The sequence below is a fragment of the Pelobates fuscus genome, chromosome 1, assembly GCF_036172605.1.
Source record: "Pelobates fuscus isolate aPelFus1 chromosome 1, aPelFus1.pri, whole genome shotgun sequence".
NCBI classification, from domain to species: domain Eukaryota; kingdom Metazoa; phylum Chordata; class Amphibia; order Anura; family Pelobatidae; genus Pelobates; species Pelobates fuscus.
The window spans coordinates 460,559,970-460,585,542 of NC_086317.1; the positions used below are offsets into that span (position 1 = coordinate 460,559,970).

The 25,573-nt window shown below is 39.9% G+C and overlaps 1 protein-coding gene across 1 annotated transcript in view; it reads right to left on the reverse strand.

The window, feature by feature from the left end:
• LOC134572042 (cyclic nucleotide-binding domain-containing protein 2-like) overlaps window positions 1-25,573 on the reverse strand; it is a 259,641-nt gene that overhangs the window by 223,402 nt on the left and 10,666 nt on the right. Inside the window, exons 2-3 of the mRNA XM_063430831.1 lie at window positions 18,519-18,693; window positions 1,648-1,715 (exon numbers count right to left, since the gene is read on the reverse strand). Of these exons, the coding sequence (XP_063286901.1) occupies window positions 1,648-1,715; window positions 18,519-18,693 (243 nt within the window). The remainder of the gene's footprint in view (window positions 1-1,647; window positions 1,716-18,518; window positions 18,694-25,573) is intronic.

The window sequence follows — 25,573 nt, forward strand, 5'->3', positions numbered from 1 at the left end:
ATACTTTAGAGTTCAGAGAAGGGCTACTAAACTGGTTCATGGATTGCAGGATAAAACTTACCAGGAAAGGTTAAAGGATCTTAACATGTATAGCTTGGAGGAAAGACGAGACAGGGGAGATATGATAGAAACATTTAAATACATAAAGGGAATCAACACAGTAAAGGAGGTGACTATATTTAAAAGAAGAAAAACTACCACAACAAGAGGACATAGTCTTAAATTAGAGGGGTTTAAAAATAATATCAGGAAACATTACTTTACTGAAAGGGTAGTGGATGCATGGAATAGCCTTCCAGCTGAAGTGGTAGAGGTAACACAGTGAGGGAGTTTAAGCATACGTGGGATAGGCACAAGGATATCCTAACTACAATATAAGGCATGGGACTAATGAAAATATTTTTTAAAAATTGGGCAGACTAGATGGGCCGAATGGTTCTTATCTGCCGTCACATTCTATGTTTCTATGTTTCTACATTAATCCCTTAAAAAAAAAAACTTTAACTGCAAACCCAAATATTGATAATAAGAAATGGTAATTTTTAATTTCACTGACATTTAACAGATCTTACAGTACATATTTGTTACTTTTATTAGCTACACACAGATTTTATTGGTTTTTCGTTTCTGTTATTTATTCGTTCATCATTGCTTGCTCTTATAATTGGATGATAAATCTCAATAGTTTTATGTCTCATTATCTTTCGTAAAATAGTTTCACAACTGAAAGTCTAGAACTGTTGTGGGTAAGGATGGCGTAAAATCTTAACATTGTACTAAATAAACTGAAGTAATCTATTTTATTGTATTTCTTTAGTATTTTTTTTATTTTATTTTCAGTCAGTGTCAGGTGAAAGGCATACTTTAATATTGCCATATACACTGATCAGCCACAACATTAAAATAATATAATGCCATGAAATTCCGCAGCGCTTTACAATGGGTGGGCGAACGGACATGTAGTTGTAACCAGACAAGTTGGACACACAGGAACAGAGGGGTTGAGCTTACTTACTGAGTGCTATAGCTTACTTAGCTGATTAGAGTGGGACTCTGTGAGCCTAGAATATTGCACCTTTTCACAATATTCTAATTACTGAGATTGTGGATTTGGGGTTTTCATGGGCTGTAAACCATAATCTCAATCACGCTACATGATGTGTCCAGCAGGAGAGAAGCATTGTGTGATCTCCTCCTACCAGACACACGGATACTGCGGCCCCCGAGACTGTGCACCCTAAGGCAGCCGTTTGTGCGGCCTTATGGTAGCAATGGCCCTGGCTGGCATACAGATTCCTTTCTTTGCATGAGCACTGATAATTCTTCACAATACCAGAAAGACAGGTGGACAGAAAAGTACAAATAGTACATTATCCTTTATTGTATTAAGTTGATCTATTAAATAAGATTTAATAGTCACACTTTCATTTTGTATTTCTTTTTTGTACTAATATCTTTGTCGCTTGAGATTGCACGGCACCGAGCCAATAAAAAATCTGACAAATTACATATGTAAACATATGCATAAATGTTACAATTTATTTTGAATATAGTGTAGTGTAGTATAGAATATTGTTTGTTCATTTACAAAATACGTCCCATTCCAAATTGCTCAAACAGTCTGTAAAATGTTGTAGAAAATCTTACCTATAAATTTTTATAAGGTTGCGAATGACTTGAACAACGAGAACAGCTGTACGGAATTTACGAAGATACTAAAGAGGAGAGAAAAAATAAAGTTTCATCTGTCTTGCTATACGGTTGACATACAAATATGCAGCAATGAGGTTAAAAAGTAAAATGCAGTGCAAGGATTTAACAGACAAAAAGAAAAAAATCAAAACAGAAAGATGCGCACAGCAATTTTTGAATTCTGACCATAATGACAATTTTCATATATGCTAAAACTAATTAAATCCCACCAAATCTGCACCAGTCGATCAGATGCATGCAGGGTCTGGTTTAAAATCAGTATTTTTTACATCAGGATCCTATACATACAAAGGGTTTGTTCCACTTGATAAAGCCCTTTGTGGTGAAACAAGTTGGGAATTTTTTAAAGCGGTTTAATTAAAGTGATTTTGGCTACTTTTATACTGAGATTGTGCCCTTTTCCTTTTTTATTGCTTTTTAAATTTTTGCCTGGCATCCTGTTCATCACTCCAGAGAGGATCTCACAAAAGAATCTTAGATGTGAATTATACCACTCATGTCATTCATTGAGCGGTGTATCTGCTCAATTAAATGTGAGTACATTTATTTTTATTTATTACTCCTGGTATAGTGAACACAGGGAGCACTATTGTTGTAATTTTTTTATAATTTTTGGGTCATGGTCCCTATAACTCTGTGAAAACTATGCTGCTGACTACACTACTACACATATCCTACATGTGGGGATTATACCATTATACCACTGTACGCCCATCATACTGGAGCTTATCTTAGCTCAATAAAACATGAGTAGGACTATATAAGACTTTCACTTTTATTTTTTTGAATTTGAAATTTTTTATTCTTTTTGTCAGTTTAAGGCATAAAACATAATTCCATGGGATACAGAAAAGAAGGGGGTGGGTAAAGTTTGCAGTTTTCACATCATTAGTACATTGCGAGTGTGATGGGGTACAGAAGAAAAAGGGGGGGGATGGGAGTCGCCTTGGATCAACATTGTAATATCAACATTGTATATGCACATTGCGTCTTGGATAGTCATATTATGTCATTTGGTAGCGTCATGCAGTAAAGGTGATGTTGGTTTTATGTGGTAAGACGTTGACATCACTTGGTTCACGAGATGAGGCTCGTTTGGGTTGTAGATGCGTTTGTGGTGGTCGGTGGGAGTGACTATCATAGGTCTGGGGATAAGGAGGGGAAGTAAGGTGGGGGAAACCGTTAATCTCAGTGGGAAGGCAGATGTCATAGTTTGAGTTCTAGGTATGATTACGCCTGGTTCAGTAGAGGTATGCATAGTTATTGTGGCCTCTAGCCGAGAGGTCGTAGGTACTTGTCTATAGTGGTCACTTAACTGACATGTTGGATAGGCTTGTGTTCATCCCAGATTTCCCATGCTACGGACCAGTATGAGGTTTTGTGCTGTGTGCCTCTTGCCATAGTTTCGTAGGTTTTGTTTGTGTCCACTACATTAACACACTGATCTCCTTGAAAATACCTGAGATGCTTGGGGTCCATGAGGGCTGTGTCATCCCGTGGTGGATGGGGGGGTCTTCCCAAATATGGGTGCCCTTCACCTCCGTGTTGCAGGTCCAGTGCCCTTCACCACAGCAGTGCTTGTAGGCCCTGCCGCAGGTGTTAGTGATAACACTGGTAAGATAAAACTAATCAAACTGTGGTCATATTTTGCATTTCAGATTGTGTAGTTAGGGAATCTATGTGTACCTGGTGGGGGCTGTCCCCAACTTTATCCCAGGACCCCAAGTGTAAATTACCCAGATTAAGGGGCGCAATCAGGATCCTACTCTCACATATGCCTGTTTAAGGTGTCTTGCATTTCTAGCCTTTTGGTGAGCCCTGCGGTATCTCTTAGAGGTTTTGTCAGCACGAGAGTTAACAGATACAACTAAACATGAGACAATTATAATGAAAGGGTAGGTATTAGTCAGAAGCTATATACAGTATACTTGCGATATCTCATGGTCAACAGTTCTTTGTGCTTGGTGATTAGTCCGCCTGTGGCTTGCGGCCTTGGTTAGGAGAGCGGTGTGTGTCCTTAGGTGTGGGGTTGAGTGGGCCCCATTCTTCTAGCGCCTTTATACCCTCCTCTGGGTTGGATATGATTTTCGTGTCGCCGTTTCGTGTGACAATTAATTTAGTGGGGAAGCCCCATCTGTACCTAAGCCCTCGGTTTCTCAATTCTGTTGTAACTTGCTGGTATTCCCTCCTTTTCCTAAGGGTTGCTGCAGAGAGGTCCGCCATTATGCGCACTGTGGGGTATTCCTCGTGTGGGTTTGGTTTGCTGCGATGCGTCTTGAGGATGATTTCTTAGATATGGTAAAAATGCATTCTAATGAGGACATCGCGGGGTGTGGAGTCAGGTAAGTACCTGGGCTTTGGGACTCTGTGTGCTCTGTCAACTAGGAGCATATCCGCCAGTATATCAGGTGCATAAGTATGTAGCAGGCCTCTCACGAAGAGCGGTAAGTCATCTTGGAGGACAGATTCCGGAACTCCTCGCAGCCGCAGATTGTTCCGTCGTGCCCTATCTTCATAGTCCGCCATTCGAGCTTCCATGCTCTCCATTCGTTGTTGTAGTGTTTGAATGTTGCCTGTTGCTTCTGCTTGTGTGGAGGCCAGGTCCCGGCAGTGTTGTTCCACCCTGGATGTCCTGCCAGATAGATCTCTCACCTCCTGCCGAATTTGATCTGCCGTTGTCTTCCAGGTTTTAATCAGGTTTGCAGACATGTTCTCCATGGCCTTCTCGAAGTGACTCCTCGTGAGACAGTCTTGTAGGCGAGATCCCTCTGTTGTGGTACAGGTGAGATCTTTGCGGTGGATTTCTTCGATTTAGGCTGTGCCATAATAGATGATGCTCTGTGCTAAGTTTTCTGCTTGAAATTTATGTTAATTGTGGAGCCCATGTGCCGGAGCAAATCCTTAGTCGGCCATCTTGCTCGGTGGTCAGCCACGCCCCCCCAGACATTCACTTTTATTTTGTATATCAATATGGTTCCCAAGAAACTTTGTATCTGGTATCCCTATAGAAAAGGACAAAAAGACTCCTGTATGGGATTTGGCTGCTACCTTTGCAAGTTTACACACTGACTTTGGACTTTAATATTCACTACTTATTCTTTGTTAATTTGTTTTAGTGTTTTAATATTTCAAACACATTTGTTCATAATTGATGCAACCTTTTCCTGTTTTGCTGCATTATACAAAGTAATAATGACTGAATGCATCCATGCATCTATGCAAAATCTAATATAATTTAAAGGCCCACTATAGGCACTCAGACCACTTCAGCTCAATTAAGTGGTCTGGGTGACAGGTCCCCCTAGTTTTAACCCTGCAGCTGAAAACATAAATATATATACAGTTCGGGTATATTTATTTAATATCATTCTACGTTCATTTTGATTTTATATATATATATATATATATATATATATATATTCATTTATTTTAAAATACACTTAGACAGTGTATGTGTATGTGTATGTGTATGTGTATATATATATATATATATATATATATTTATTTATATGATCTAAGAATATATTATTGAATTAAAAACTGTTTTAAAACTTTATTTTACTTTTTACAAGCAGCAGGGGGACTACCTATCATTCCAGGCACTCCCCCTGCTGGCAATGCTATGGACGGCTATTCCGTCCATGTGATCGTGAGGTCCTCGCAAGGACCTCACGATCACATGGCCCAGGAGAGTCGGAACGGCAGCAGGGGGACTCCCTGGGATGGCATGTAAGTCCCCCCATTGCGATAACCGGCATGGGATCGCCAGCGAGCGGGTAAGTACATAGGACAGCGGGGATGTGCTAGGCCGCCCGCCAGCGTTTAAAGCCGGGTCCCCAAGGACGGCATAGCACGCCCACCATCCTTAAGGGGTTAAATAACTGTAATTTCTTTGAAATTTACACCATTGAACAAAACATAAAAAAAAATTTACCTATAACTCGTGTTAACCTTTTTTTTAATGAGATTCTCCATTTTCTTTTTAGTTTTTAATAAAGTTTTAGCAGATTCTGACAGCAGAGCCAGGGTAAATTTTGAAAATAAAAAGTAAAGACAGAAACATTGTTTAGTTTTTCCTCTTTTCTGTAAGCTTTCTCTGTGTTGACTGCCAGTTGCAAAGGACAGAACTCACAACAACGACTGACATGGAGTAAAGATGGACACAACCAATTGCAGGATATGGTTGCAGGAATGTGTGGATTTCTTGATTCAATTATATTTTTGATAACTCACATACACATATTTGTTAAATATGGACATTCATAAACATAATATTATAAATCATGGGGAGTGACAGTTTTCCTTTAACCATTTCAAGACTAGAATTAAGAAAATCTTATTGTAATCAGTAATTGTAAGTCATCGGACTTGATTCATTATGTAAAAGAAGGCATACAGAACACAAATTGGGATTATAGTAATTTATTTAATGAGGAATCTGGAAGAACACATAATGGAAATGTAAGTATTAAAATGTCAGAGAAAGCAGTGAAGTGTAGAAGCATACAGGTAATCCTGGGGTTATTAGCCCCATGTGCTATTAAGGGATAATATGTATGTAGGGGTTTAGAATAATACCCCTCTCTGTCCCATTAGATATTTGTTTACCTGAAGCTGAAAGAAGCTAGGTTAGTTGGTGTAGGACTCTACTAAGATGTTTTGTCTTGACGTGGCAGGTGAGCTTACACTTAAATGGCCACTGGAGGGATATTAAAAATCCTCCAGTTGTTAGACAGTGCACACGTAACTTTTTTTTCTTTGCTTTCTATTGTATATATTGGGGTTGATGTGTACTATAGTCATTGCTGCCGCCCGGGAGTAGTGAGAGTTTGAGCACAGGCAGGGACGTTTTAGCCGCGAGGCAATCAAGGCATTTGCTTTGGGCGGCATTTTCCAGGGGGCGGCAAAAAAAGCCGCCCCCAATGCCCAGGGCAAATGCTTTGTTAGCCTTGCGGCTAACTGACATGCTGTGCTGCTGGGCGGGCGGGCGGGCGGGCGGCTGCCTAGGGCAGCCCAAAACCAGGATACACCACTGAGCACAGGGTTTAATTTTGTATATGGAGTTAAAATGGTTAATGTTTTGATTTGACATTGAATGGATGGATGGATGGGGCAGATTATTTTAGATGATCCATGGAGTCTTGTTGTTGTTTATGTATAATAATTCCATCAAGGTGAATCCAACACCAGCTCTTAGGTAAATCCAACACTAACACTGGGGATAGGCTAAAAGCTATGTTAGTCACAGCAGCCACCCAACACCAGTGGGGGCTAGTATATGTGGCTTTTATTTGGAAAATATACTATATATCCTCAATGTTCAGAGCACCTTGTCAAAGTCAAAAGACACTATAAAAAAAAATCTGGGCATGTAGCAATTTCCCAAGATTACAATATTAACTGATAAAACCATTTTAGATTTCTTATTTGACTTGGCTATCATAGTTTTTTTTTTTTATTTCTGTCTCGGCATATGTAATAAAAAAAAATAAAATCAAGGTCCCTGGTTTCCCTGTTTTATCCTGTGTCATTCCTCTCTGCATCTTTGTGCATTTACGGATTCCTATATATTTCGTTTTAAAGACATCATTTTGACTGCTGTTCTTTTATGACATTCTTGCCATCATTGACAAAAATGCTTTGCGTATTGAATTCACTCTAGCAAGAAAATGCATTTATCACACCAATCTTCTCATCCGATCTTACAAGAAGTACAGATACGATTTAGGCTGTTATCCAACAAATTCAAGGTTTATAGACATCTATCTAAATTGGCAAATTTATTAAACTTGTGTTGAAAATGCAATAGAAAACACTAGATTCATATTAATGTGTTTAATATCAGATCAATTAATAGGCATAATGGTTTTGTTTAAAGGCAAACCAATTCATACTGAATAGTTTTAAGTACTGAGCGTAAAAATTATGCTCAGGTACTGCACCTCTTCCTCTGTTATCACCAATTCGGTGAACAAACTGGCAACATTTATGGGGATCAGTGCATGTGAATGTCTCGGAACTCAATGAAGGCCTTATGTTGGTTGACTTTTCTAAGGATTTTTTTCAGGAATGGTTTCAAGTCTTTAGAAATGGCTAGAGTACCTATATTATGGAAAGGAGTTAAGCCTCGTAATATTGTGTGTTTAAGAAATACCAATTACAGTCCTGAAAGGAATATATAGGAATTGGGTTATTTTCGTATTTGTTTTATACGTAGTCGAACATCCCTACCATTGCAGGTCCAGTAATATTGAATAGATTTCTGATCCGAGTGCCACCAGTGTACCAGCATTTATATATCCAGTGTCCTCTCTCAAAAATCAAATGCATGATTGGAAAATAATTTGGCTGATTTAGAGGATATTCAAGAGCACCTTAAGAATGCAATAGTTATTTAAAAAGTTTCTTAGAAAGTTTTACGCAGGCTGGCAATGCACTTGGCATGGTAACTCACTTCCAAATCAATATCTTCTTTATTCTTAATGTCTACCTTCCAGTGTTAAAAATAGCAGAAGGACATCCTTGAACACAGTACAGGCAAGTTTACTTTATTTTGTTTATACGATGTATTTCTATATTTTCACTAATATCCATAACAGTAAATCATTGGAATCGTGAAAACGATTACATAAAGAGTATCATTTCCACTAATGTCCAGAGAACACCGAGTTGTGAAATTCTAAAATCCACTGTTCAGCTTTGCTAAGCGGTTTTGAAACGAGTTTTTTTGTATTACAGAACTTTTACCTATTAAAAAAGTTGTAAGGTGAATTATAGACTGGGATACATTCATGTAAAAGTGTGCTGTTCCGCTCCAGTCAGTTTGCTGTGTTCATATATCTTTTTAAAAGGTTTGAAGGAAACATGATGGCTTTTGAAAATGATTGTTCCTTTGAAAATCATTGTCTATTGTGAATCTGTTTATTTTATGGTTTGCGGTGATGCTTGCAAAGTGTAATTCAAATAAAAAGTGTGCCGACTACTCTTAATAATATCAAGCCTGCAGGGATACAAACCTTGATCTGAACTGCCACAATACAAAATAAAACTGAAACTACGGTGGACACAATACAGAACACCACCTCCGTGTTCCCATGGTGTTTATGCAAATTTAGCAAATTCAGCTTTTAGTCCAATATTTAGTGAGGAAAAAAAAACACCTGCCAGGGTTATTCAATAAAGTGAGAAGTGCTGGGAATTCAAAGTAGATTCAATTTTAAGGTCAAAATAGCCACACTTGAAGCAGAGTTGACTTGGAGTTTGTTTTCTGGCTTGCCGGTATTGCCTTGGTTTTTAATTTCACTTTGAACACACTTTGAATTCCAGACAATTGTCATTTATTGAATAGCCCTGAAAGTGTTTAAGCAACTTTAATGAGGATAAGAAGCACTATAGTCACTATAGGGGCACTATAGTCACCAAAACAACTTTAGCTTAATAAAGCAGTCTTGGTCTATAGATCATGTCCCTGCAGTCTCACTGCTCAATTCTCTGCCATTTAGTAGGTAAATAACTTTTGTTTCTGTCCATGCAGCCCTAGCCACACCTCCTCTGACTGTGACTGACAGCCTGAATAAAATAGAAAAAATAGTTTCACATATTAACTTGCTTTATAAGTGTTTATCTCCTGATCTGTAAAAATGAACTTTAATTACATACAGGAGACTCCTACAGGGTATAGCAAACTATTAACAGGAGATGAGAAATTCTAAATTAAACACAATTGGCAATAAAGGAAGTTAAAACATTAGATGACTCTTTACAGGAAGTGTTTAGGAAGGATGTGCAAGTCACATGCAGGATGGTATGTATAGGCCTGTATAAACATAGTGATTTAACTCCTAAGTGGCAAAGAATGGAGCAGTGAGACTTCAGGGACATGATCTATGCACCAAAACTGGTTCATTAAACTAAAGTTGTCTTGGTGACTATAGTGTCCCCTTAAAGGACCACTATAGTGCCAGGAAAACATACTCAATTTCCTGGCAGTATAGTGCCCTGAGGGTGCCCCCACCCTCAGGGTCCCCCTCCCGCCGGGCTCTAGGGGGTGAAAGGGGTTAAATTTACCTATTTTACCAGCGCCGGACGAGGGATTCTCCTCCTTCTCCCCTCCTCCTTCTCGTCGTCATCGGCTGAATGCGCATGCGCGGCACAAGCCGCACGCGCATTCAGCCAGTCCATCGGAAAGCATTCTCAATGCTTTCCTATGGACGCTGGTGTCTTCTCACTGTGAAAATCACAGTGAGAAGCGTGGAAGCACCTCTAGCGGCTGTCAATGAGACAGCCACTAGAGGCTGGATTAACCCTAATGTAAACATAGCAGTTTCTCTGAAACTGCTATGTTTATAGATGAAAGGGTTAATCCTAGCTGGACCTGGCACCCAGACCACTTCATTAAGCTGAAGTGGTCTGGGTGCCTATAGTGGTCCTTTAATACAATCTGAAAGATGCAATATCCAGAAATACACACAAAAGAGTTTCTACTAGGACAACCTAATATAAATGCAGTACATACAACGGTGTGTCCACTTTAAAGATCTAACAACATTAACCTTCAATAAATAAACCCCGATGATGAATATCATATGTACAAACATAATGTAATACATTATATAATTTTTTTCAGTTTACAAAGGAAAAGTATAATTAATCAGGACATTTCAATTAGTAAAGGTAATGTATCAAATGCCTGAAGGTGTGAGAAATCAAACATACATTGAGCACCTGTGATGAACAAAGCAATTAACCTCATATAAAACTGTGCATGTGAAATGTCACATTTCAAGAAATACAGATTAAAACACTCTCTTTGAAATTAATTGGAAAATACAGTCAAAACAAAATACTTAAATTGAACTTCAGTACATTCATATCAAAAAAGCATTTACAGCTTTCCTTTTTCTAAAATCTTGACAAAATTATAATTAGCATATCACAATTTGGTATATTAATGAGTGCAGTCAGTCTACTTCTTTATGGTAATGCCATGATTGCAATAATATAAATAACTATAAAAAAAAAAGATAAGAAAATAAATAATAATCACGTGTGGTGCAGGAAAAACTCTACAACATGCACATCAGATCATAACGATAACCTCCAATGTTCTACCGAGCTTCAAAAAGGATGCTTGCAAAGTGTAATTCAATGCTCCTGGCCCTTTTGACGCAGACTTTTAAGGAACTCTCTAGAATTAGGAATACAATAAAAATAAAAGCTAGAGTGTATGTGCGGCACAGTGCTAGTCAGCATCTCCTCTCAGAAGTATTGACTCAATGCATCTGGATTGGGAGTGTTAGCCAACTCCATACAGAGTGTAAAGACGCCGAATATCGGTCCCACAATCTTTGCAGGATGGCATCCGGGGAGCCCTCCAAACTTTCAGGGATAGTGTCACGGCTCCCCGCAATTCTGTCGGCATGGCCGCACTGAAATATAGCGGCTACTTTGACAGAAAAATCAAACACTTACCTTGGTCGCGTCAAACCGCTGCCCGACCTTCTCCTATTCCGGTTCCCAGTGAGTATGGCGTTCCTAGATACTGTGGTTCAGTTTTTGATAGGAGACTTACCTCCATCCACATTAAAGATGGCGCCAACGTGCGTGCGACGTCACGTCATAGATGCGCATGCACATTTTGGGGTCAGAGGTCAGAAACAGCCAATTACAGCATAAGGAGGGTTATTTAAACCCAAATTACCTTTTTGTCAGTGACCTGACGTGGTTTCCACTAGCTGGTTATCTGAGAGTGTGTTCCTGATGGCTTCGTTTTGACTTCCCTGATTTCTGGTATTCTTGACGTCTGGCTTTCCTCATCGCTGTGTCTCATTCTGTGTCCCTGACCTCGGCAAGTATTTTGACTATTCTCCGGTACGTTAAGTCCGGCCATTCAAAGGTCCGGTTAGACATTATCCTTAGTCCTAGGTGTGATACTATTCTGCGTGCTGGATCAATATAATCCTGACAGATAGTCTGTTTGCCCCAGCACCATTACATTACGTTGTAACGCTTCTGGTGCTGCACTTTCACTTTTGAGTTTTTTTTTTTTTTTAAAAGACGGGGTTATTTAGAAAAATAAATAAAGACTACTTTGGATTAAATGAAAATTCCAAGTAGATTTTTGGCAAAATAAGGTAAAGGACCTGGCTTCAAGCAGCTACATCCTCCACATTTTGCCATTTCCCTTCAGACGTTACTCACGGAACCTAGAGGACGCAGTAAGGAGCAAGTGGGTTTTTTTTGCATAAAACTATACAGCTGGTAAACAAATATATCCCTTTATGATTCTTCCAGCATAGATGATCAAAGTGTCCCTTTAAAAGTCAAAACATCACTATTAAAAAAATAAATAAAAAGATGGGGGCGTGGCCTGGCTACTCACGAGACTGGACGCGTGAGAGATCAGCTCCGTCGGGGGTAACCGAAAAACAGCGATTATAATAGCATACCCGAAGAAGAGACCCACACATACCAGCATTGGTGAGCTCTACACCGACCATGTCACACCGCACGGCAAAAAAAACGAAAATCCGACCGGCGGAACTGCGAATCGCGGCACTCACACCACCGCGAGGTAAGCCTCAAAATGGCGCCGAAGGCCCTAACTCCCCTACAGCTTACTCCGAACGGAGTGACAGCACCTCAATTTCTCTGGATCCCACGATGCCGGCATCAGAGACAGCCATGCAAAGAATGATGCAAGACCTACAGAATAACCTGCAGGCTGAATTTTCTAAATTGGCCAGAGATGTCCGCATGGACATTAAAGCGATATGCGAGCGCACTTCCCAATTAGAAGAAAAGACGGAAGAAATAATCGCTGCACACAACAACCTGGCCTCAGGGTATGAAGCATTTGACACAAGACTGAATGCACTCGCGGCAAAAGTAGCGGATCATGAAGACCGCGACAGACGAAACAATGTCCGCCTGCGCGGTATACCGGAAGAGATTAATCCCACTGAGCTCCAAGACTTCGCCACGGAACTTTTCAAGACTTTATGTCCAGATCTCAAGGAGGAAGAACTGCATCTAGACAGGATACACCGCCTACCGCGCCCTAAGTTTCTGGCCTTCACCGCTCCACGAGACGTGCTAACGCGGGTACACTATTTTGTGGCCAAAGAAAAAATTATGAGGGCAGCGAGGAACCCAGGCACGATACCAGAAAAATTTGCAGGTATTCAGCTGTTTACCGACCTGTCAGCGGCCACATTGGCGAAGCGCAAGGCATTTACGCCCTTCACAGCAGCTCTGCGGAATGCAGGAATCCAATATAAATGGGGGTACCCCACCCGCCTCATAATAAGGAAGAATGGAGTGGAACATCAAGTCCGCACGGAACAAGAAGGTCTCCATCTTCTCGAAGAATGGAATCTCCCTATACCTGCACAAAGACGGGACGCCGAAGACGGGACTCATCGACAACCACCAAAGATGGTATCCAAAGACTGGTTTACAATATCCAATCACAAGTGAAGGACATTTCCTGTATTCTCCAGTACAGCTAACCTGTATTCTCGCAAACATCGCCTGAGGATACGTGAGCATATACAACTGCTTGATAGCAGTATATACACTTAGAAATCGTATTGACTTACTGTATCATTTTGTTGATCTATGTTTTGATTTTTTATATTCTGTTGATGATATAATAAGGGTTGTGATAATTGACTTAAGTCCGGGAACATAGTGGGCTCGAGAAAGTAGGGTAAAACATGTATAACGAATACCCTCCCCCCACTTGGCTCTACAGAGCCGCATATCTCTAACAGACGGCAGACGCTTCAGATCTGCAAACTATATTGTATATAGTTGCTTTCGAGAACTGGTTTAACCTACACCCTTCCCCCCCCTCCCTGAATCCCCCGAGGTATCCAAATACGACTTTAGACTTCCAAGTCAGACGACAAGCAGTAAGAACGGAATACGATGCTCAATCGCATCAACCACGTTGATTTGCACACACTATAAACATACTCATAGTAATACCCCATGGTGGGAAAACCATATAACAGCTAATTTTGGAATTTTTCGTACAATACCCAGCATAACAGGTAACATAAATGCAGAAGCAACACATAGTCACGCTATCACCTGTGACTGGTGTATACTCCACAATCTCCAACGACGCATTAATATACCTTTAGCAACTTATAACGCCCACAGATGATGACCCTAAATATATTTTCGCTAAACGCTAAAGGTCTTAACTCCCCTCATAAAAGGAGACTGGCTCTGTCTGAGGCTACTAAGTTTAAAGCCCAAATTGCGTTTTTTCAAGAAACCCACTTCCTTAACGCCAAAATGCCCAAATTCACATCAACACAATTCCCCCTAGGGTTCCATACTGGGTACACAAAGAAAAAAAGAGGCGTATCTATTCTGATACACAAGGATGTTACCTTTAAGCTCCAGAAAAAAGTTAAAGACAAGGACGGCAGGTTCCTTTTACTATATTGCACTATAAATGAGGAACCATACACACTACTAAATGTATATGGCCCGCATGACAATCAAAAAGACTTTCTATCCAAAATCATATCCTTAGCCCATAAATTTACTTGTAACAACTTAATCATAGGAGGTGACACTAACTTCATTCTTGACAGCACTGCCGATACAACCTCCACTCACAGTGTAAATCGGACGACCTCACGAAAACGCACTCTCCTCACACAACAAATACGACAGAGAATAAATGGTGCAGGCCTCATAGACATATGGAGGATATTACATCCCTCTGAAAAGGATTTTACTTTTCATTCGCAAGTATATAATTCATACTCCAGAATAGACAGGTTTTTAATACCCACTGCTATGACCCGAAAAATTATCAGCTCACAGATAGGGATAATGACATGGTCAGACCATGCACCTGTACTACTCACAATACAGGAACACTTCCCGCACAAGGGTCAAGGCACATGGAGACTCAATGAAACGTTACTACACGACCCACACATAGTTAAAAGCATTGAAGAAGATATCCACACCTTCTTTGACCTAAATGACACAAGAGAGACCTCCATAGCCACGAACTGGCAGGCCCATAAGGCCGTAATCAGAGGTAACTTGATTAAACATGCCAGCTATAGGAATAAACAGAGAACTGCTAAATATACAGACCTCATAAGACAAATAACGGAGTTGACTCACGCGAACAAGTTAAACCCTTCACAAGACCACTACGAAACTCTTAAATCTCTACAAACACAACTAAGTGATATAGAGACAGAGAAAACCAATTACATTTTACACAAATACCGGCATAAATTTTTTGCGCATGGTAATAGATCCGGCGCTACGCTGGCGGCGAAACTCAAAGAGCGTTCACCGAACTCCAAAATAGCCTACCTCCTGACAGCCGACAAACAGAAAATACTGCATCCACAAAATATTGTGGATGAATTTGCTAAGTATTATAGTACGTTATACAATCTCAAAGACTCAGAGGGTACACACGTCCCCACCCCCGCCCAAGTTCAAGATTTTTTGTCCAAAATGAACTTACCTACTCTCACAGACGAGGAAATAGCAAAGATCACAGAATCAGAGGTAGCGGCAGTGATAACCAATCTGCCCACACATAAATCTCCGGGTCCAGACGGGTTTACAAACCTGTACTATCAAACATTTGCGAAGGCATTACTCCCACATATGACCTTGCTTATAAATCATTGCTACACCAATGGATGTATGCCAAAGGAGATGCTTCAGGCACATATCTCCACATTGCCGAAACCAGGCAAACCTGCAGATGTATGCCCAAATTTCCGACCCATATCCCTTTTGAACTGTGACACTAAGATTTATGCAAAACTAATAGCGGAGAGACTGAAAGGAATCTTAACACGTATTGTACATAATGACCAATCAGGATTTATTAAATCGAGGCAAGGGTCAGATAACACTAGAAAAATTCTAAATATTTTAGCCCATATGGACACAAACCGATTGGAAGGTCTTCTCCTAGCGCTAGACGCGGAGAAGGCCTTCGATAGACTGAACTGGTATTACATGGAACAGGTGCTGCTTAAGTATGGTTTCCCAACGTCTTTTATAGGGGGGATCATGGCACTGTATCAACAACCTTCAGCCAGAGTCACAAATGCAAGCTTTGTCTCGAGCCCCTTCACCCTCACAAATGGGACGAGGCAAGGTTGCCCATTATCACCATTACTATTTGTGCTCTCCCTCGAGCCCTTAGCACACATAATAAGGAACCATGCCCAAATTAAAGGGATACGGGTGGGAACAGAAGAATTTAAACTGGCTATGTTCGCTGATGACATCTTCATAACCCTAGCAGACCCAGATGAATCTCTGACCTATCTCATAACTGTCCTCGAGGAATATAGCAGAGTTTCGTACTATAGACTAAACCAATTAAAGACCCAAGCCCTACCAATTAGACTGCAGCACGAGTTGGTACAGTCGCTAAAACAGCAACACAAATTTGACTGGAGAACTACACATATTACATACTTAGGAGTTAAAATTGCACCCACACTTAGAGGAATTAACACTCTCAATTTCTCCCAACTCCCACACCTCTGCCTGCAAACATTACGCAAATGGAAAGATGTGAGGTTGTCTTGGCTCGGGAAAATTAATGCAGTAAAAATGGTGGTTCTTCCCAAACTTCTATATGTATTTAGGATGCTGCATCTCCCTTTATCCACATCACTAAGCAAACAACTCCAACGTCTTATAAACAACTACATATGGAATAATAAGAGACCACGCCTCCCATGCGTGCTTCTGCAAATCCAGGCAAACAAGGGGGGGTTAGGCCTCCCTAACATCGCACTTTATCACAAAGCTGCGATACTAGAAGCAGCAATAAAACTGCACACCCCTTTACATACATTTCAATGGGTAGATATGGAAAACGGGTACTCATCACGCTCCTCAGTGGTAGACATACTATGGACGCCCAAACACCTCAGGGAGAAAAGTATCTCGATACTTCCTACATCTAAACTCACAATCCAGATATGGGATTACCTCCATAAAAAACATACGAACACTGCAAAATGTTCCCCGTGGGCCCCAATAACAGCGCTACAGTCCATATCTCCATGGTTATTTTTCCACAAATGGAAAGAAAAAGGCATCTTACATATAACTGATGTATACCGACATGGGACCATAATGCCGTTCCCTGATCTCCAACTCAAATATGCCTTACCGTCAAACTATATATTCCCGTACCTCCAACTTAAAAGCATAATTATAGAAATGGTACATAATCCAATCCAAGATGCTGCCACTCCGAACACGGAGCTTATAGCCATGTACAATAGGTGCCACAAAACACCACTCAAGGCCAAGGCTCTATCCCTAGGATACGCCGCCTTACAGCAACATCTTTCTCTGACAAGTTTTGCTTTTGCGATTCAATGGCATAAAGAAGGTCACCCACAATTCACTAATGACCAATGGTTGAGGTCACTTGGTGCACTCAAAGGCGTAACATCGTGATATACACACTTAGAGGCACATAAAAAATTGGTGTATCGATGGTATCTCACTCCGCACAAGCTACATAAGATTTATCCGAATAACCCACTAACATGCTGGCGATGCACTAATGGGATAGGGACCATGAGTCACATCTGGTGGGACTGTCCTACTATCTTACCACTGTGGACAGAGGTCCACCATCTGGGTAACTCTCTGGGACTTCTAGAGGAAATACTCACACCCACCAACGCTATATTCCTACTATTTCCTGATCAGGTTCCTGCGCAGGACAAACACCTGTTAACTATGCTAATTCTAGCTGCACGGAACCTTATTGCCTGCCACTGGAAGCAACAGATTTGCCCGACACCAAAACTATTACACCACAAAATACAACAATACTTGAAACATGAAACATTAACCTCCTCTACGACCAAACGTAGAGACATCGCACATAATAATTGGCTAAGATGGAGTCGTTGCATAACCGACAATCAAAGCTCAAAATAATCTGCCATGCAGGCATAGATGACTCTACATATAGGATAAGCTTTATACATAAACATGGCATACGACACATAACTAATAACAAAGGGTTGATCACTCATGTTTGTTTCAACTACGCCATTAAGTACCATTTGTAATGTTGGATGCACATGGCGCCTCAAGAAAGATATTTTCCTGACCGCAATCTTATGTATATAAATTTCTATTTTATGTTAAAATGCATTATCTTTACTACATGAACGCAACGTACCCACATCAGACCTGTAGGTGACGGAGCAGCTATTTAGAAAGTTATGTTCTCATTCTCTCTCTAATAAACTGAACACTGTGAGATGTTAAGTGTTAGATTAAGTCTAATTATTGGTTCTCTCCATAATCTCCCCAATTTGTTCAATTGTGGCTAATCTGAGTTTTAGCAACTTGTATTTTGTTCTTTGTCTTAGCCCAAACTGGATCTAAAGTGTTTCTGTATCAACAATCACACATTATATTATGTTTATACTATATTACGCTTGTAACATATTGTAATTGTAACGAACTATCTGTATCTAATATAGTACAAAACTTGGATATTTATATTTGTGGATACCCCCCTCCCCTTCTTCCTTTCTGTATCCCCCTCAAATGACTACTTTAAAAACTCAATAAAATACGAATTTGAAAAAAAAAAAAAAAGACAAAAAACACCCATTTTGTATTTTACTTTAGTCTTCTACCAAATATGTTTATCTATCCAAGCTGGATGTTAATTCATATAATCTCTTCGGTCATGATGAACGTAAAAGGTTATGGCAATGGGTATACAAAGGTGGGTATTTAATAGTTCTTACCTTCTGGGTAGTGAGTGCTCTTTCACATCCAGCCTGTGCCATGTTTTCATCTCTTTCTACAAGATTAGACTTTAGAAAATGTTCGTCTTTTACCATTGCTTCTATTTCATTATCATTCTCATCAGTGCTTCCTTCCTCGGCCTGAATAGCCAGCTCAGGTTTATTCAACAGAGAGCTGCAGAATTCACAAAATATATATTAAAAAAAAAAAAAAGCGATAAGCATATTTTTAAATAAATAGATAGGCAATCTAGTCTCTAATGCAGCACTCCACTTACTGCAGGAATTCATTTGAAAATCTGAATTCAGCTGGAATAACTAACACAGCAAGACGAGTCTCTGTGTGATTCATGAAGTGTTAGGATTTAAATATTTACAAGACCTGTTTGTATTTCTTTAACTTCCTTTAGATACCCTAGTCTACATATGAAACAGATGCAATGAGGCTTTTTATTACACATTTATAATACACATCTTTTGGCTTGAGTTCCATCATATTTTAACAATGATTGTTGGTATCTAGTAGTGCATAACATTCCGTACAGAGACTTTTGATGTTACACACAATATTATATACCGTATATACTCGAGTATAAGCCGACCCGAATATAAGCCGAGGCCCCTAATTTTACCCCAAAAAACTGGGAAAACTTATTGACTCGAGTATAAGACTAGGGTGGGAAATGCAGCAGCTACTGGTAAATTTCTAAATAAAATTAGATCCTAAAAAAATTATATTAATTGAATATTTATTTACAGTGTGTGTATATAATGAGTGCAGTGTGTGTATATAATGAATGCAGTGTGTGTATATAATGAATGCAGTGTGTGTGTGTCTGTATGAATGCAGTGTGTCTGTATGAATGCAGTGTGTGTATATGAGTGCAGTGTGTATATGAGTGCAGTGTGTGTATGAATGCAGTGTGTGTGTATGAATGCAGTGTGTGTGTATGAATGCAGTGTGTGTGTATGAGTGCAGTGTGTATATGAGTGCAGTGTGTATATGAGTGCAGTGTGTATATGAGTGCAGTGTGTGTGTATGAGTGCAGTGTGTGTGTATGAGTGCAGTGTGTGTATATAATGAATGCAGTGTGTGTGTATGAGTGCAGTGTGTGTGTATGAATGCAGTGTGTGTGTATGAATGCAGTGTGTGTGTATGAGTGCAGTGTGTGTATGAATGCAGTGTGTGTGTATGAATGCAGTGTGTGTGTGTGTGTGTGTGTGTGAATGCGGTGTGTGTATGAGTGCGGTGTGTGTATGAATGTGGTGTGTGTATGAATGTGGTGTGTGTGTATGAGTGCAGTGTGTGTGTATGAGTGCAGTGTGTGTGTATGAATGTAGTGTGTGTGTGAGTGCAGTGTGTGTGTGAGTGCAGTGTGTGTGTATGAGTGCAGTGTGTGTATGAGTGAAGTGTGTGTATGAGTGCAGTGTGTGTATGAATGCAGTGTGTGTGTGTGTGTGAGTGCAGTGTGTGTGTGTGTGTGTGTGTGTGTGTGTGTGAGTGCAGTGTGTGTGTGAGTGCAGTGTGTGTGTGAGTGCAGTGTGTATATGAGTGCAGTGTTATGAGTTATATTAATTGAATATTTATTAACAGTGTTTGTATATAATGAATGCAGGGTGTGTGTGAGTGCAGTGTGTGTGTATGAGTGCAGTGTGTATATGAGTGCAGTGTGTGTGTATGAATGCAGTGTGTGTGTGTGTATGAATGCGGTGTGTATGAGTGTGGTGTGTGTATGAATGCAGTGTGTGTATGAATGCAGTGTGTGTGTGTGTGAGTGCAGTGTGTGTGTGAGTGCAGTGTGTGTGTATGAATGCAGTGTGTGTTTGAATGCAGTGTGTGTGAGTGCAGTGTGTGTGTGAGTGCAGTGTGTATATGAGTGCAGTGTTATGAGTTATATTAATTGAATATTTATTAACAGTGTGTGTATATAATGAATGCAGGGTGTGTGTATGAGTGCAGTGTGTGTGTATGAGTGCAGTGTGTATATGAGTGCAGTGTGTGTGTGTGTGTGTGTATGAATGCAGTGAGTGTATGAGTGCAGTGTGTATGTATGAGTGCAGTGTGTATATGAGTGCAGTGTGTGTGTGTATGAATGCAGTGTGTGTGTGTGTATGAATGCGGTGTGTATGAGTGTGGTGTGTGTATGAATGCAGTGTGTGTATGAATGCAGTGTGTGTGTGTGTGAGTGCAGTGTGTGTGTGAGTGCAGTGTGTGTGTATGAATGCAGTGTGTGTATGAATGCAGTGTGTGTGAGTGCAGTGTGTGTGAGTGCAGTGTGTGTGAGTGCAGTGTGTATATGAGTGCAGTGTGTATATGAGTGCAGTGTTATGAGTTATATTAATTGAATATTTATTAACAGTGTGTGTATATAATGAATGCAGGGTGTGTGTATGAGTGCAGTGTGTGTGTATGAGTGCAGTGTGTATATGAGTGCAGTGTTTTAACAATGATATTTTAACAATGATTATACAACAGTTTGCCCTCTCATCTACGTTTTGCCAGGCTCTGCAGACAGGTTTAATACATCCAACTTCTGCAAAGCTGGACGCTGATCCTACTGGACATTTATTGGCTGAGATTGTCAGCCGACAACTCTCACCCAATGAATGACATCCTGAGCATAAACACAGAATTGACACAAGCCAGCATAGAACTCCTGTTCTGGGATAGCTAATGATTCATGAATGATGCTGATGAGATGAAGTAAGAAAAGAGGCCAAACTATGCATGGACAGTGTTTCATAGTGAAATGCTGTACATACAGATATCAGGCACCATGACCACTTTAAATTATTAAAGTGACCATCGTGCTTGGCGTAACCCTCCCGAATGTCATACACATTCAGGAATCCAGTAAATGAGGAACTTTTGTAGTCCTCTAGTCATAAGTAAGCATATTAAAATCATACAGACAGCTCCTGGCTGCGTCATGCCCATATCTCCTCTGACATGAAAGTAAACTGGGGAAAGGAGAACCCCGTTGTCGCCACGCAACTTGGTGACCAGGCTTTTATCAGCACAGCTGACGAAGATAAAATAGAACAAATATAAAAAATAAAGCATGTACACGCAAACATCAGAAATGTAAATGTAAATCACTGTAATACTTTAATTACACTTAAACTCTTTTTAATATTGTAATTATTAAATAAATAAAAAAGGAATGTCTATGTGTATATCATAAGGCTTTTGTTAATTTTAGAACTGCAGAGACTTTACAGACCACACGTTTTCTGTACATGTGGCTGTTTGGAATGCAACATATCCTTGTCTGTGGACACCATAGATCATAGACTTTTACAGAACTCTAATATAATGCATGAGATACTTGAACCATTTCCTTTTACGGATTTACTCAAGGTGTGTTATACCCGCTTCAAGCTTTTTTATGGCTACTTTGTAGCTTATATCGACACGGGACTGTCCTTTTCCACAGATCTTAGAGTCATCCAGTGGTTCTTAGATTTTTGCTAATAATTATAGGTAGTTCATTGAAGTATTTTCTTCTACCATGTCCATATCACAAACTTGACTAAAAGAATTAGTTAAAATGAAATACTGACATCAGGATGCCCTTCAAGCCTTCGATACCTTAAAACATAATCTTGCATCTGAGATAGAGGTTGAAGTGTCATACCACAATAAGAGGCATATGACAGACCTCTACATTTGTTTGACTTTTTTTTTTAGAAGATATGATATAGGCAAGTAAGAATTGTGAGCTATTATCCTTGCTCAAAGGAATGGAGACACTTACTCAAAGGTTCTGATGTTCCAATTGTGATTTTCACAAACATCAAGAACCTGCCATACATTAGTAAAGCCAAACACTTATCCTACTTGTAGACAAAGTGGCCTTTGTTTCTTTCAAGGTTTGATTAAGTAAGAAGGTCCCTTTACAGAGCATGGAACATTAAAGCAGTACACCTCTCCAAGGAAAAGCTTAAATCCACCACCATTCTTTCTTCTTCCATCCTTGAGAATCCAAGAGCAGAGATAGTTTTGGAGATCCAAGAATAACCAGCTTTTGAGAGTTTTCTGAGATGCCTATTATCAGGGGCATACAACTCTCAAAAGCTGGTTATTCTTGAATCTCCAAAACTATCTCTGCTCTTACCAGGCAGTTCCGGCAGACAACCACACCCAATGAAACTAAAGACTACAGAAGTGTTCTGCTCGTGCTCATTGTTAAGTTCCACACAAACATTCTTGCACAAAATGGTGCACTTTGTTCTTTTGCCCAAGCTACTCACCTCCTCACCATTCACCAGAGTAGTGCTTACATTACATAGTATACCTCTGGAGGTATCAGGCAGTCTTTCTTCTCTATTTACCATTTCCAATCCAATCAAGCGGCAAAGCATGTACAGCGCAAGCATGTGTCACACTGGGATACAAAAGCAGAATAGTTGGGAGGTCTGCTGTTGCATAGCCCTCCGCAAGTTTAAAAGGTAATGCAGACATGGACCCCTTGCTCACGCTGCCTAGGGTGATATCGGTTATACCTCATTAAGGAAGACTAACAAGGCCGAAACAATCATCTGGGATTGCTGTATCTCTCATGCAGAGAGAGCCAGCCTGAATTTTGCTCTGGACTGTAATTTTGTATGAAAACAGTCTAATATGCAGATGGCCTAGGTTCTCTTTGTAATTTCATAAGATGAGCTAAAACCAACTTGAGATCTGAGTGGGGATCCACCGAAGGGCAAGCAACTTGAGCTGTTGTCTAAATATTCTCTTGCACCCCGTTTTTATTTTGATGGGTACAAAAAGTAGGGTTTTAAGAGCTAAATTATTTTTTTTTGTATTGTTTTGTAGTGAAAAAAACAAAACGTTAACACAAATGTACATACCAATAGGAGGGAAGGAATTAACACCTATACATATAGGGGTGTGTCCAATGGCAAAATACAGGCCCAAGAGAAACATCTTGTGTGTATACATACAAACTCCAAAGGTGTAACTTGCACATAGATATGTGTTACTTGGCCTCATTCCAGGGCCCTATTTAACCTTGCATGGCAGAGACCCCTCTTAGTTTCATATATCTATATATCTTAAGAAAAGAACAAAGCATTGGTGACTTGTACAAGAAACAACTGATTTCGTTAGACAGATGCACTCATTCAGAAGGACTGGATTGCTGTAAGAAAAAGCTGTGTGCTGAATTTGAATTGCTGACTCTTTCATTGGAAAAGAGAGACACTATTACTGCAAAGAGGAATTAAGGTGTCAAGTAAGTGCCCAAGAAAGGAAGGGCTATTTCCTATGTAAATATATATATATACAGCCCTGGTAGTAATAAAAAGTTATGTTCACATATATTCTTATCTGCCGTCACATTCTATATATATAATAAAACCAGCTTTGCTAATAAACAATGACAAAGTAGATTAAATGTGCTTCAATAACATACAAGTCGACTTACCTGGCAGACGGGCCACAGTTGGTAGTCAGATTACAGAGCTGTGATATTGACTAGCCCTGCTCACAGGCTGGCTTTTAAGCATAACTGAGTTCAGCCAGCTCTATTTTCCTAGTATATGTTAAGAAAATTCCTGAAATCATAGCTGCCAACAGTGATGCATCATCTCTGTTAGCCGTGATACATAGTAAAACTGTTGAAAAGAAAAGTTCTGAGACCTTTGCATGTGATAAAAGAGACCAGAACGGCTCTATGACACTAAGAGAGCCAATCAGATCTCTCTTATTCCTGCAAGATATTAAAGGGACACTGTAGGCACCCAGACCACTTCAGCTCATTGTAGTGGTCTGGGTGTAGTGCCCCTATTGCACTTAGTGCTGCAATGTAAAACATTGTAATTCCAGAGAAACTGCAATGTTTACATTGCAGCACTAAGTCTGCCTCCAGTGGCTGTCTACAAGACAACCACTGGAGGAACTTCTTGGACTTTTGGTCTAGTAATCGATGCTGGACGTCTTCACACTCCGCCTGAGGACATCAAGCGTCAGCTATTTTCCCATAGGAAAGCATTGATTCAATGCTTTTCTATGGGGAGGCCTTATGTGTTCGCGACAATCGACGGATGTTGGAAAAGGCGGTGCCGCAATCCACTGGGATCAGGTAAGTAACCCTTTTTTACCGCAGCATGATGGGACACAAGGGAGGGGAAAGGCAGAGGTCATGACCCTGAATGACCCTGGTAATGGCCCAGGAGATGCCATGTCTACAGGGTCGATGTAATGATGAACTATCCCCTGAGGCATACTGTCTCTTAGCCCTAGCCATTCCTCCAAAATATGTCCTCACCTACCCCCTCACATTTATTATAGTGAAACGGCCAAAGAATCTAAAAAAATATCCTGTTAAAAAATATTACTATTTGAAGATCATTGCTCCTCTGGCCCCACAATACGGCAAAATTAAAAACCATTATATCCTGCTGAAACTATTTACAATAGAAAAGACACAATCCATAAAATGACAAAAAAAAACTAACAAACAAAACCAAATATACAAAAATATCCATATGCAAGCAGACTACCAAAAAATCAGAGCGCTCTGATGGGCACATCTTGCTTTCCCCAGATGCATAGATATACATCTATACATATAGCATTGCCAGGCAAATCTTGTAAGAAGCTGCAGTGCTGAAGGGTTAATTGCATTGCTGTAGCTAGCCTAGGGAGCTACTGAATAACCTGGTCTCAATATGGCATAACATTTACAGCTGTAAATGGGCTTTAAAAAAAATAAAAAATACATTTTTTGGAATTTCTATGGTTTTCTATGGAGCACTGGCAGTCTGACCAGAACTTTTGCTAATTGCCGTCACTATAAATTGAACGCTCTAGTAAACAAACTGACAGAGAATGCACAATATTACTTGCATTGAAAAAGGTATAATTTCCTCTAGTAGCATGTATTTTCTTAATAAATCTTATAACTTTTAAAGGGTTAGTTCAAGCACCATGATTTCTTCAAAGATTTAAAGTGGTAAAGGTTCCGTGCTCTTTAATGTCAATTCTGTGCATATTCCTATGCACATAATTGCATTTATTATTATTATTATTATTATTATTATTATTGCGA